At 41.7% G+C, this 14,912-nt stretch overlaps 1 protein-coding gene across 2 annotated transcripts in view; it reads left to right on the top strand.

The window, feature by feature from the left end:
- Positions 1–14,912, top strand: part of MARK1 (microtubule affinity regulating kinase 1) — a 113,216-nt gene that overhangs the window by 81,254 nt on the left and 17,050 nt on the right. For both annotated transcript variants that reach the window (XM_040636009.1, XM_040636008.1), the window contains exons 10-13: positions 6,207–6,306; positions 7,377–7,489; positions 10,219–10,372; positions 10,672–10,865. In XM_040636009.1, the coding sequence (XP_040491943.1) occupies positions 6,207–6,306; positions 7,377–7,489; positions 10,219–10,372; positions 10,672–10,865 (561 nt within the window). The remainder of the gene's footprint in view (positions 1–6,206; positions 6,307–7,376; positions 7,490–10,218; positions 10,373–10,671; positions 10,866–14,912) is intronic.

Raw genomic sequence — 14,912 nt, 5'->3', positions numbered from 1 at the left:
CCTTTAAGCAGATTTCCTTCCCCACCTTTGCCTTCCGTTCCTTTTACCAAAGGAAATTTTTCCTCAGATTATTTTTATCTTGCTTTGAAATCCAACTATTTTTGTGAGACACACTCTTCGAAATGGACTCCTGGCAGTCCCCAGTGACTACAGCCAGAAGAGAGGACAGCAAAACGGTGTCCCTTCTGTCCTCACTGCCCTGCTGTCTTTCCTTACCGCTGGGGTTTTCCCACTTTGCCTGGATGAGCCTCGGACCTAACTCTGTGTGAGGATGAGCGGAGTCAGTGCTCCTGCTGCGTTTCCTCAGATTGTTCTTCTCACAGAGCGATTTCTAAAATGTTGCGTATCATCCTTGTTAATAAAATAGAGCACTTCTCCATCACCTGTCAGATCACATTTAAATTCATCATCTGAAGATACATAGTCTCCCATTCTTTCATTGCACATTACCTCGGTTCTGCGTCAGAGAGCTTCTTCACCATGTCCTCCTGACCTCCCTCTGCCTTGCCTCTCCCACCAGTCCAGATGCTGCTGGTATTCCCACAGTCACTTCAGATTCTCCCTCTTTATGAGTCCTTCCCTGAAAACTCCAGCCCACACTGCAAGTTGCCCTTTTGGCCTTTAGTAATATGTACTGCTAATAGTACAGTTTTGAATAGGTAGTTCTGTTGTGTGTTCAGATTTTTTCAGGTTTCGTGAGTAAATCTTATTTCCCAAAATAAAAGACAAATTGCCTGAGGGTTTGGTCCACATACATATTTTTCCTGGATGTGGACAAATACATAATGGTTATGAAATGAACACCAAATAACCACAGTTTAGTTGAGAAACATCAGAAAATTTGGATTATCTTCATGTTGCTTTTAATTGCTTATCGTCCAGCTGTCAAATCTCTTATTGCTTATTTATAAGCAATATTTCTTACTTAATTCATGGATACCCTAATTCATTCTACCAGGCACCTGAGGTAAAATCCTTAGAACCCTCTTGGATTCCAGCCTTTCTGTCTTCCATTTCCTCATGCCCAGCGCAGCCCACTGTTGTCTCCCGGACATTCTAGCGGTTTCCTCAGCCGTCTTCATTGCTAAGCTCCTCTCAACGTTTCACTGTACCCAGGGCTTCTGTGGTAGCCTTACTGTAAAATACTGCCCAGTTCAAAAGCAACAATAAGCATGTGTGCTGGGAAGGATAGCACAAAGCACACTCTTTATCCTCAAGGACTCTAACTTTAGTGAGGGAGATACATACGTGCCATCTTAGTATCTCCTTCAGAAAAGCTCCCTCTTCTGTACCATCCCACTTCCTCTCTGTTGACACCTTTATATCTCAGCCTTTGTATATATTTCTTCCATTTTAGACAAAGGCACCCTTCAACCCCGCAGTCCTCATCTAGTATCCCTTCTTGTCTTTGGCTCAGGTCATGATCTCGGGATCTTGCGATTGAGCCCCATATCAGGCTCTCTGCTCAGTGGGGAGTCTGTTTCTCCCTCTGCCCCTCCCCTTGCTTGGGCTCTCCCTCTCTCTCTGTCTCAGATAAATAAATAAAAAATCTTTTTTTAAAAGATTTTATTTATTTATTTGACAGAGAGAGAAACAGCCAGTGAGAGAGGGAACATAAGCAGGGGGAGTGGGAGAGGAAGAAGCAGGCTCCCAGCGGAGCAGGGAGCCCAATGCAGGGCAGGGAGCCCAGTGTGGGACTCGATCCCAGGACCCCGGGATCACGCCCTGGGCCGAAGGCAGACGCTTAACGACTGAGCCACCCAGGCACCCCCCATGCCACGGCCCCTCTTCTACTCATTCTGCATCTGTTCGGTGTTCCTGGAAAGTCCCGCCCGCTCCCCAGCTCCGTCATCACGTGTCGGCCATTCCTGAATCTCCATCCGCAGCCCAGATTGCCCTTGAGCTGCTCTGGAGTTTCCAGAGTGTGTCTGTTTGGATAACCCATAGCACCTCAAACTCAGCTGCTCCAAAACTCAGCTGCGTGCTTCCCCATCCAGCCTCCTTCTCTTTCCAAGTTTGCTTTCTCAGTAAATGGTGTCAACCCCCTACTCAGCTGTCTACACTAGGAACCTGGGCACCGTCTTCACTTTCTCTGAATTGTCTCACCTCTTCATACCTTCTCCTATCCAATCACAAAGTTTTGTTGACTTTTACCAGCCAAATATTGAAAATATCTGTTTTCCCATTGCCACTGCCTTGTTTCATTCAGACTGGCATCATCTCTCCTAGATTCTCACTAAAGCCTCTGCACTGATTTCTGGGCGTCCTGTCGTGAGCCCCTCCCACCCACTCTGCACGCTGGCCGGAGAGACTTCAGAATCATACTCCCCAAAGATGCCCCTCACGTGATTGAAAGAAACCCTCCCGGTCCGGTCCCTATTAATTTTCTCCCCTCATCTTGCCTCATCACCCGTCTCACACCAGACACTCCGGTCATATGGAACTTGCCACTGTTGTTTGCCGGTGGGCCTCTTCATACCCGCCATGCGGTCTGCCTGGGTCGCTCACGCTCTCCCTTCCAGTTCCTCATTGCATGATGAACTCTGACTCTTCCAGAATCTAACTTCCACTTACCGAAGATTTGACTGTTTATAAATCTCACTCTATTAGTTATTATTTTCAGACTCTTAACATTGTCATCTTAAACTTGAGAACATCACCGAGGACTTAATTTGAGTTCATTTGAAAAACCAGAAGTATTTATGTCTAGCTTATGTTTGTTTTCTTTGCCCGGCCTCATTCATCATCATATCAAAAAACATGCAAAGAATTCCCATTAAAAAGTAATGTGTTGATGCAAGGACAGTTAGCCTTCTTTGTACTGGGGTGTGTGTGCGCATGGTATGTGTGTGTGCATGTGTATGCGTGTGCATGTGTGCACATATGAGTGAGCGCATGTGTGTGCGTGTGCACATGCACATGTGTGTAGAGAGAGGCGGAGTCGGTTCTGTTTGTCTTAAACATGTTTAAAGGCTTTCATTTTTAAGCCTCAGCTGAGCTGCCACCTCCGTGCACCTCCCTGAGCGCAGGCCGGCTGTGGAAGTGAGTCACTGCAGGTGTCGGGGAGTAGATGGCTGGAGTCGAGCTTGCTAAGTACTGGCGGGATTGCATGTGGTGTGGAGCTGTCCTGACGTAATCCGTTGTGTTCTTTGAGGATTTTCATGTAGTCCCCTTCCAACCTAGGAAATTCTACCAACAGCAGAATTTTACTTCTGCAGATACTGGGGCCCAAATGCTGTCTAGGCTTCTGCCAGATATCTTATTCGAGAAGGGGGAGATGAGGAACAGGAAGGACCTTAATATTTTGGGAAATCATGTAGCTGGTGTTTGCAGCTCTGCTTTTTCCTTTTTATTTTTTTCCTGACGTGCACCCTCCCCAACACTTTTCCTTCATTGATGAATAATCACTAAAGACGATGGGACAGCACTAGTGTTTTTCAAGTTTATAATGGGTCTACTTTTATTTCAATGAGTTGGATAAGGTACTTAAATTTCTGATGTGAATATATACCCTATTTTTTTATCCATTCATCTGCCAGTGGACACTTAGATTGCTTGTGTGTCTTAGGTATGGTAAATGATGCTGCAGTGAACATGGGGGTACAGATATCTCTTCAAAATAGTGATTTTTGTTTCCTTTGGGTATATGCATAGAAGTGAAAAAAAGAAAGAAATCCTGCCGGTTGAGACCACATGGATGGACCTTGAAGACATTATGCTAAGTGAAATAAGTCAGAGAAAGACAAAAACTGTATGATCTCACTTATATGTGGAATCTAAAACAAAACAAAACAAATTTAGAGAAACGAGAAAAGACTGGGGGTTGCCAGAGATGAGGGTTGGTGGGTGGGTGAAATGAGGAAAAGTGGTCTGAAGGTACAAATTTCCAGTTATAAGATGAGTCAGTTACAGGGATGTAATGTACAACATAGTGACTATGGTTAATTATACTGTATTATATATTTAAAAGTTGCTAGGAGAGTAGATCTTAGAAGTTCTCATCATGAGGAAAAAAATTTGTAACTATGTGAGGTGATGGATGTTGTTAACTTACTATGGTGATCGTTTCATAATATTTATATATGTTTATACATCAAATCATTACGTTGTATACCTTAGACTAATACAAAGTTAATATGTCAGTTACATCTCAATAAAATAGGGGGAAAAGGAAGAAGAAAGTCAGTGGTGATCTGTTAAGAGTGACATGTCTGCATAATTTTAAGCATATATGAACTATCTACAAATTTGCATTGAAATATGTATCATGTGACGAAAACCTTTGGAAAATTCCTCCCATATCCAGAACAGCAGTATTCTTACAGATCGCAGTTCTTCGAGGCCTGCTCTGGCGTTCTGTCTTCTAGTGAATTATTTTAGCTAAGTATTATTAAATGAGGGGAAGGTAGTGGGCAAACAGCCTCAAAAGGATCTCTATGTGGAATTTTATTTTTCTGATTGGTAGAATACTGGCAAATAAAGGTTAGAGATGGAGAATATACCTTGTAGGACCTAGAAAAAGAATATTAATATATCAATACCTAGAATGTTCCTGAATGAAAACCTAGAATTCAATAGTAATAAAATGTTAAAAATTTTTCTAAATTAATGCAGAATCATTTCCCCAGAATTATTCCCCACCAGTTGCCTTTTTCTGCGTGTAGTAAAGCAACGCATCAGCGTATACTCCTTACAGTTTTAAGAGTACGTTACAGTCTTGTGACCTCTGTGTACGTTGTTGGACAGCAGATCTCTGGAACTTGTTCCCTTGCATGAGAGAGACTCTACCGTAGAACAGCTCCCTGTTGCTTCCTCTCCCAGCCCCTGGCAAACACCATTCTACTGCCCGTTTCTAGGAGTTTGATCACTTTAGTAGATACCCTCATATAATGATTATCTGTCTTTTTGTGGCTGCCTTATTTCACTGAGAAATGTCCTCAAGTTTCGTCCACAATACAGCATATGGATTGCCTTCTTTTTAAGGCTAACGTTCCATCGATACATTTTCTGTGCATTCATCCATGAGGCATGTAGGTTGTTCCGCATCTTGGCTATTGTGAGTAATGTTGCGATGAACATGGGTGTGCAAATACCCTTCAAGATCCTGTTTCAGCTCTTTTGGATATATACCCAGAGATGGAATTACTGGATCATATATATAGCTCTACCACTGAATGTTTGGAGGAGCCTCCGTACTGTTTACCGTAGCAGCGACACCATTTCACAGTCACCCCAACAGTGCACGAGAGGTCTGGGTTCTCAACGTGCTCACCCGTGCTTGTTGTTTTCATCATTTTTGGTGGTAGCCATCCTAACAGATACAAAATAATACCTCGTCTTAGTTTTTATTTCCCTAATGATGAGTGACGTTAGCATCTTTTCATATGCTTGTTGGCCCTTGGTATATATTCTTTTGGAGAAATATCTGTTCAAGTCCTTTGCCCTTTTTTTAATCAGGTAGTTTTTGTTGTTACTGAGTTGTAGGATTTCCTGTACATATTGTGAATATTAACTCCCTTCTCAGATTCACGGTTGTGAATATTTTCCCACTCCCTAGGATGCCCTCACGGGGTTGCCTTTTAACAGCCCAGGACTGACTCTTGTTTTACAGCCTCTCTTAAATTTGACTCTGGTAATTCACACCAGTCCCTGTCTTCATCTTGATTCTTGCTCATCCCTGACTCTAGGCTTCCGTTTTGACCATTCTGCCCTTCCATATTCTCCGAGCTATCTTTACTGACTAACCCTGACTTCCGCCCCCCATGAGCTCTGCTTTCCTAATGTACTTAACAAATGGTGATTTTAAAATACAGGTGTATGTATATTTGGTAAAAGACCAGGAAAAAGGGACAGTCTCTTCTAAATAAATGTAATACTGTGAAGGAGAGGTTGAAATCAGTAGGTCCTTAGTTAAAACTTTGAAATGAGAAAATATTCCTTTTAGAGGCTTATGGGAAGCAAGTTATTTTGAGTGGATACATTTGGGGAGTGTGCGGGATGATAGTTGTAGTTGTCATAAGATATGTAAGTGTGTCCCAAAGTCCTACACCTCTTGGCCTACTCATCAAACTGGAAACTAACTTTAGATAGAAAACATCATGGTTCTTGTTGGGTGAACCAATAAATTTCACATTTACTAAAATAGAGCTAAAATAAGTGGTGGAATGTTCTGATTGGCCAAACATAATGTAAAGTTTATTTCCTAGCAAATAATGAAAGATCGGTGGATGAATGTTGGTCACGAGGAAGAAGAGCTAAAGCCGTATGCTGAGCCTGAACCAGATTTCAATGACATGAAAAGAATAGGTAAGTATTTAAACACTGTGAGATGTGCTGGCCCTCTACTATAAGAGACCTGTAGTCTACCAAAATAACATTTAAAAATATAAATAGGAAACAATTTTTATTTGAAAAATACTTGCATTGTCATCTTTTCTTTCCATCAATATACACCAAACATTACAAATTTCAAGTTTGTCCTCATATATATTATAATCTAATTCAGTTCTTGGCAACAGTAATACAAAAATTAAAATAATGTAGATGAACCTCATTCTTTTCTTTCAGCAATCCCTAACAGGAGGAATGACTGGTTTAAGTATCAGCACTGATCAGACTGATAAGTATCAGCAGCACATAGCATGTATTTTACCGAAAACATGGAGGCACTTGAGCTGAAGGGGTGAACACTTTGGCTCTCCCTTTCGATTTTCCAGTGTCTCAGTAGGGTGCTTCCTCCCACACCCAGCCGGCGCTCTGCTTCCAACCTGTTCTCTGCATTTCTCTCTCCGTTACCAAAGCCATCACAGACTCACCACTGAGTCATCTCCGCTGTGCCCCTCTCTGACTTGAGAGCAGAGGGACTGGGATGGCGGGGGAGGGGGAGTGCTTGCTATTCTCGGGTGTTTGGAATCCAATCAGAACAACTGTGGAACTCAAGCCTTCCAAAGAAGAGTCAACCTGCCTTCAGATCAGAAAGCAGAAATTGTTAAGAGATGAGAGAAACCACTGCATGCGTGGCTGAGAGTGTGTTAAGAGAGAAAGAGAGAGAAGGGACTTTGTGTGTGTCACAGATAGTGTGTCTCTGGCTGGACAAAGGCGTTCAACTCAGGAACGTGTTGGGTGCTGAGAAGCGCACTAGGCGCTTGAGTGTGGTCCCGTGATTCAGATAGTGTCTGCGTGAAAGGATCACGTATAGGATCAAAATATGCAGTATCTGTATATTAATAATCCAGAAGTTTTTATAGTTAATGTTACACTTTAACATTTCAGAAATTAGCTTTCATATTTTATCTTGGTAAACTTGCTTACGTTTGTTGGTTTGTTTACGAAAATAAACCCATTTTCAGAAAATCTGCTTTTTTTTTTATTTCTAGACATCATGGTCACCATGGGTTTTGCACGAGATGAGATTAATGACGCCTTAATAAATCAGAAATATGATGAAGTTATGGCTACTTACATTCTTCTAGGTAGAAAACCACCTGAAGTAAGTTCTTTACCTTTTTAGATTGATGTTCATTATATCTTGAGACAAGTGACAGCTAAGATATAATCTTAGCACCTTTATTCTGTGTGGTATCAAAAATAATGTGAAGACCCTAACATTGTTACTTTCAGAATTCATACTCAAGATGCTAAGTTACAAACTGGTTTCATTTCCAAGTACCAGGGGAGATTCTGCTAGGAAAGAGCAGACCAAGTGCCTTGCTTAGCTCTGACGCTAGACACACAGTCTAGTCACTGAGATGAGTTCTCCTAGATTTGTGTCTCCAAAAGCAGCAGGCCTGCCAAAGGTAACATGGTCATTCTGGGTGTACAAAAAAACACAGTGACCGAAACAGAGAAAGGGGCAACATGTATCTAAACGTAACATAAAACAAAACATACATCTGAAGTGATTTAAAAAGATGGGAGTAGGAAAAGGCTGTGTGGTGATATTTTGCCTTGGAGAACATCAGGCGGCTTTGATACGAGCAGTTGGGAATTCTCAAGGCCAGGAGAGATCTATAGTAAGGAGATAGATTCAGGAAAACACTGTGTACAGATGGTGGTTGAACCATAAAAGCAAATGATCCTTTGGGACAGCAAATATAAAGGTATAAATTGAGAGTCAAGAACAGAGCCGAGCGCATGGACAGTTTGTTAACAATTAGACATCTGTGGAAGGCATTTTATAGAATAGGCTGAAATTATTTTTAATTAGATAGTAACTGTTAGTGAAGCAGTACATTCAGCTGACATTCATTGAATCTGTTCTGTCCTGGAAACGATGCTGTGGACTGTGACCAGGGAGATGAGAACGTCTGTGCTCTCGAGGAGCCCTGGGTCTGGAGGGGAGAGGCCCAGGCAGCAGTGTGCCTGGGCAGGGCAGGCACGGGGAACCCTGGGACACAGAGGAGGACAGGCACCCACAGCAGGTAGATTCAACAGGATGCGGTAACCTGTTGAAAGGAGGATGAGAGAGACCCTCAGGTTTCTAGCATGGGTGACTGGTTTTGTAAGGTGTATTTGGCAGGATATGAAAAGAGTGGATTTCAAGGGGAGGATGGGAAGGTCGTTCTGTTTGTTATAGTTGAACTTGAGATTCCTGTTGGGTGGAGCCGTTCAGGATACACAGGTCTGGCTTGGAGGCAGTGACTCAAGCAGCACTGGTAGGTTTGGGAGCTGTCATCAGAGGAGCACACGCACCTGCAGCTGTTCTAAGGACTTCACTCGCTAATTCCTCTGACCCTCTCTGGCCCTACCAAGTGGGTACCGTTATTCCGGAGGAGGACAGGAGTCTCAGTGGAGGCACTAATAGTCAGAGAAGTGATATCAAAGAAGCCAAATCAAGAGAATTTTAAGAAGTGGGAAATAGTAGAAATGATTATTTCTAACGTCTTTGACCTGTTTCTACTTAGCTTTTAGATTTCACTCCTGAGATCTTTAATTTTCCTATTAATTTAAACATAAAGGAGGCACTAGCATTACAAGTATAGAACCCAGCCCAAGTGTGAGTTAAAATGAAGCTTGAATTGTATGGAGTATAAACTAATGAGGCTACTCTAAGTAGGAAGGGCCTGAACTTTGGAGCCAGGTCCACCGGGTTTGAGTCCCCGCCCCTCCTCCATCCCAGCACAGCTGTGGACGGCGGTGCTGCTCAGGCACGCCCCTTCGTTCCTGTGTACTTCAGATCCCTGGTCCATGACATGCAGATAATCACAGTGCTTAGCTCTGAGGGTCATCGGGAGGGTTGAATGAACTGATACTTCCACAGCGCTTAGAACAGTTCCTGGCACATTACTGTGTGGTCTGTGTTCTCTATTACCAGTTTCATCATCAGTATTACTTTGCTTTTTGCCGTTAGTATCTTTACACATGAATTTAGATTTCCCATTGGGATGCCACTGATTCAGTGAGAAGTTTGCCAGCACAAACGTCTTTTGCGTTACGAGGAGAAGGGGTAGTGTATCAACCCCCGATTTACCATGCTTATCTAAATAGATGCAATTTCTTAATCAGAGCCAGTAAAACAAATTTTGCACTGTAAATACGGTAGAAAATGTGTGTGTGGAGTTAAAATTTTAGATTTTATCCTAAGTTTGAATACCCGCTATGCCTGAGTTTGAATCCCAAAGATGTCCCTCGATTCTCTTCACTGCAGGTTTTCCATCTGTAAAGTTGAGGTTAATAAACAACTGCATTGTTGTCGTGACTAAACGAAGGAACGTCTAGAGAGAGCTTACTTGGCAGGGGTGCCTCTTATATAATAACCTTTCACTAATTGGTAGCTTTATTTGGTGTTTGGACTAAACTGAGGATCCAAAGCCATTTGTACGGGATCGCAGAAGAGTGCGTGCACTCATGGAAGCAGATAGCCACTTCCTTCCCTCCCTGGTTGCCGCCAGCTTGCGGTTCAGTTCTGATGACTCTTTGTGTGGCTTGGAATAGATTAGAAAGTCAATCAAGAATGCATATTGTTTGCATGAACATTTTTATTTTAAAATCTTTGTGCAGGGGCGCCTGGGTGGCTCAGTCAGTTAAGCGTCTGCCTTCAGCTCAGGTCATGATCCTGGGGTCCTGGGATCCAGTCCAGAGTTGGGCTCCCTGCTCAGCAGGGAGTCCGCTTCTCCCTCTCCTTTGCCCCTCCCCCTCCCCCAGCCCCCCCGCTCGTGCTCTCTCGCTCACTCTCTCTCAGATAAATAAATTAAATCTTTGTGTGCTGTCTTCTTATAGTTTGAAGGCGGTGAATCGTTGTCCAGCGGAAGCTTGTGTCAGAGGTCACGGCCCAGCAGTGACCTGAACAACAGCAGCCTTCAGTCCCCTGCCCACCTGAAGGTCCAGCGGAGCATCTCCGCAAACCAGAAGCAGCGGCGTTTCAGTGATCACGGTGGGAAAGTCCAATAAGTGAAAAAACAGCCCAGTCCTACCCGAACTTGGGTTTACTGAGCATTATACATTCACGTCTTTATGTGCTTGTGACATCTGGTATCACAGATTTATATTATTGCATGATTAATATAATCCCCTTTTCAGGGACTGACCTAATTTTTGTAATCAAACAGTTTAATGTTAGTTCCAGGTATAAAATATGCAAATAAAGGTATTTTTAATTTAGAGTTTTTTGTTTGTGAGGAGAACCTGTGTCAGCTGACTTTCTGCTAATCACACTCTGTAATTTTGTTATAGCTGGTCCCTCCATCCCCCCGGCGGTATCATATACCAAAAGGCCTCAGGCCAACAGCGTGGAAAGTGAACAGAAAGAGGAGTGGGACAAAGACCTCGCTCGTAAACTTGGCAGCACAACGGTTGGATCAAAGAGCGAGATGACTGCGAGCCCTCTTGTGGGACCAGAAAGGAAAAAATCTTCAACGATTCCAAGTGTGAGTAAATAGTCCGGCATCTCGCAGTTTGTTGTGGTTATTTGTTGTCAGATTTGTTTTTTGTACAGTCTTTGAAAAACTTTATATCCTTTTCTAAAAACACGTTTCAACATTTTAACGTGAGTCATGCACTTAAATAACATGCAAAGGAGGCCAGGCTTCTCATGGTTGCATTTTAAGAACAAAAATATAAAATATGAATTCTCAAAATAACACTTACCTCAAAATAAGGTTTAAAAACCTCACTATAAAATGGTACATTAAACTTCCCTGCCTCATTTTCCCTGTTTGTAATATTTACGTAAAACTCTAGTGGTAAGTGGCTCAATGAAGGCAGACTCCATTAATGGTAAATTCATAAAGTTAGCCCACATTATTCACTTAAAACAGCAGGTTTGTAGGGGTGCCTGGATCAATTGGTTGGGCATCTGACTCTTGATTTCAGCTCAGATCATGATCTCCGAGTCCTGGGATCGCACCCCACATCGGGCTCCCTGCTCAGAGGGGAGTCTGCTTGCTCTCTCTCCCTCTGCCTCTTCTACTCGTGCTCTTTCTCCCTCTCTCTCTAAAATAATAAATCTTAAACATAAAAACAAAAACCCAGCAAATTGTAGAAGTTATATAATGGGAACTAGAAGATAGATTGAAGCCTTCTCTTGTAAGACAGCAGGAAAGAATAAAGAAAAATATAAAAGAAAACTAAGATATACTAAGGATAGAAGTAGAATTGGAAACATCTAGATAATAGGAGTTTAGAAGGGAAAGGGCACACAGTGGAAGAAATATTTGAAGAAATAATAACAAGGACAAATGAAAAAAAACTTAGTATTAGAAAGACTCAGGGAGGCATGTGGGTGGCTCAGTCGGTTAAGCATCAAGTGTTGATTTCAGCTCAGATCATGATCTTAGGGTCACGAGATCAAGCCCTGCATCTGGCTCTGCTCAGCGGGGAGTCTGCTTGGGATTCTCTCTCCCTCTGTCCCTCCCCAGCTCGCTCACTCATTCTCTCAAATAAATAAATAAATAAGACTCAGAAAGCCAGAAGGAAAATCTACTCCTGCACTCCTTAAAGTGGAACATATACATTCCAAAAACAAAGTGAAAACTTCTAGAAAGTTCCCAGGATGAGACAGCAGATGACCTTAACAGGAACAAAATTCAGACTGACCTCAAATTTCTCAACAGTAGCGTGGATTCAGGGAGGTAAGTGAACAGTGTTTTTTAAGTACTAAAAGAAAATCACATTGAACCCAGAATTTTACATCTAGCCTAACTGTCATTTAAATGTGAAGGTATGATAAGCATATTCTTAGGCATAAAATATGTCCACGGCCTTGTTACATAGGGACCCATTCATTAACACTGTATGGTTTGAGGACACTGCGCTCTTGTAGGAAGAGAAGTGGACCTGGAGTGGTGCCATAAAACATACAGAGTTGAAAGTGATCAGGTAAATTACTCAGGTGTGTATCTGGTAGCGTACACACAAACAAAGAAAAAAACAATGAAAATTCAGAACCGACGTACTGGACACTATCCAGGAAGTAGGGATGGGGTGAAGGTTTCCTAAGCAAACATGAGTTCAGGGACTTAAGGGCAAACAACGTAAGAATAAACATAGAATTTATAACTTTTAAACCAACAGAAGAAAAAAAAATTGAGCCTATGGAAAGTAGGAAAAGAGAAGAAAAGGAAAAAAATACCAGAAAGCCTAACACAACCTTAACTGCAAGTGATTTAAACTCCCGAGCACACACTGTTTTATGTACTTCATTGAAAATGTATCTTTTTAAAATACGTGATTTGATTATCGCCTCCTAGACTCCAAAATGGGTGTACATGCCCATTTTCAGAACTGTTAAGTATAACCCCTTTACCTGCCAACTGATCTGTTTGGAAATGATTTAACTTTCATAGTGTCTAAGACATCAATTTTCCTAGGCAGGCCATCATTTTCCTTTATCTAAACATTAGCCAGAGGACAATTTCTGGAGCGTCGTCACCCCACAACACAGAAAGAAAGAATTTGGTCCCCTATTTTCTGCCACTTGCTATAGCAAGCTGGCCTTCATCTCAGGCTGATCTTATCTTCCCACGGATTTACTCAGCTGCCTATTTCCTGTCTTTATGTGGTGCTCTTGTCTGAAGGTCCCACCCGACATTATGAAAATGCCATTTCTCCAGATCATTTCAAGCCCGTCTCCTGGATCCAGCCTCCTGTGACTGAAGGCTCCAGATCTCATCAGTTTTTCTGATTGTTGTATCACGTCGTTTAGCCCTTAGTTGTACGCTGTCTTGTCTCATCTGCTGTTGCTTCCCCGTGTAAACCTTATCTCCCCTTATTTATAATCCCCTGTTGTATGTCGACACGGTGGCTTCCTCAGAATCAGTGCTGAGGCACTTCGTGGCTATTCCAAGCATATTTATTAATTTAAAGAAGTCATAAAAACTAAGACATTGGTTTAAATTCCAATTAATCATGCCACACGTATTAATCATCTTTAGGAAAAAAAAATAAGCCAGAAGATTCTGGTAGAAAATTTTTGTTCTGAGCCACTTAGTACTAAATTTATCTCAATTTACTGTATTAATTTTGACAATGTGGGAAACCAAAATAATATATCTTGTATAATTTTAACAGTTCAGAAGTGTCTCAAGTAAAATTAATAGTTTACCCTTTCCTATCCCTTACCTTCTATGCTCAGCTTTCAGTATAACTAGTATTATCATTTGGGATGAATTCCTTTATGGGTTTTCCTTTTTAAAGAAAACATAAATGAATATGTACATACAGGATTTATTTTTTTATAAAAATGAGATCATACTATAGCTGTTACATCTTAATTTTTCTCACTTAAAATATTATCGAGTCGTTTTACATCAGAACACTTAGATCTGTAATCTTAAGACCTGCACATTATTTCATCTGTATTAATAGACACGTGTATCATAACTTTTCAGCTATTTATGGGGTATTCCAAGTTTGCAGTTTTTCAGAATATTCATTCTTGCACACTTAGGTTATTATTGTATTTCTGTTATGCACATTCTCAGAAGTTTGGTTTCTGGGTGACATGTTTAACCTCAGGTGGCTCATCCCACTCCTCAGTTTGTGTGGCCCGTGGTCCCCCGAGTGTGTAAGCCTCCATCCTCACTCCCATCCCGGCTCCGGGGACCCAGCGCTAATGTGTGCTAATGGACGCTCCTGGCTATGCGTGTGTCCTTGGAATATGCACATTTAAATTTTTAATAAATACTGCTGGGGCAATTTTAATGGTTGGAATAATTAGAGAGTAATTATATCTCCATGAGCTCATCAACAACTGGATATTATCGATCTTTAAAATCTTTGCCTGAAGGGCAAAAACCAAAAAAGTATATCCTTTTGTTTTTAATTTGCATTTCCCAGACTGTGGGTGACATTGATGGCGTGGCCTGCAGAGCGGAAAATGTTTGTCGTTTGACTCCTCACAGAAAAAGTTTGCCGACCCCAAACTGCAAAAGCCAAATACGCAGCTTTAATCCCTTTTCTTTGAGGTAATGTTCAGAAGGAAGGAACTTGAGCACTTATAATCCAGGCTCTGTCATATTATAAAGTATTGATTGAAAAAATAGACATTTTACCAGTGACTCTATTACTTGTCTATAAATGGAGTATACTAGAAAATATGTAATCCACTCAAATGGCATGTTATGGCTTTTCAGTTGTAAGTTTTTATTTAAATCCCAGTTAGTTAACATACAGTGAGTGTAATACTAGTTTCAGGTGTGCGATGGAGTGATTCAGCACTTCCATACGTCACCCGGGGCTCCTCACAAGTGCCCTCCTGAATCCCCATTACCTGTTTCACTGAACCCCCCCTCCACCTCCCCTCTGGTGGCTTTTGACTTTCTGATGGAGAAATAAACAATACCCTTAAGATGCATAGATAACTTAGTAGGTGATACAGCTTAACAGTGTTTTTAATGTTTATAAAATCAGGAGCCTTTTTAAACCAATAGTAAAAGCTCTTACTTGTACGTAGGATTCTGTTAACAGTATGACTT

The sequence above is a fragment of the Ursus maritimus genome, unplaced genomic scaffold, assembly GCF_017311325.1.
Source record: "Ursus maritimus isolate PB19 unplaced genomic scaffold, ASM1731132v1 scaffold_2, whole genome shotgun sequence".
Lineage (NCBI taxonomy): Eukaryota > Metazoa > Chordata > Mammalia > Carnivora > Ursidae > Ursus > Ursus maritimus.
Note: the sequence above shows the minus strand (reverse complement) of the source record. Positions and strands in the feature narration are given on the sequence as shown.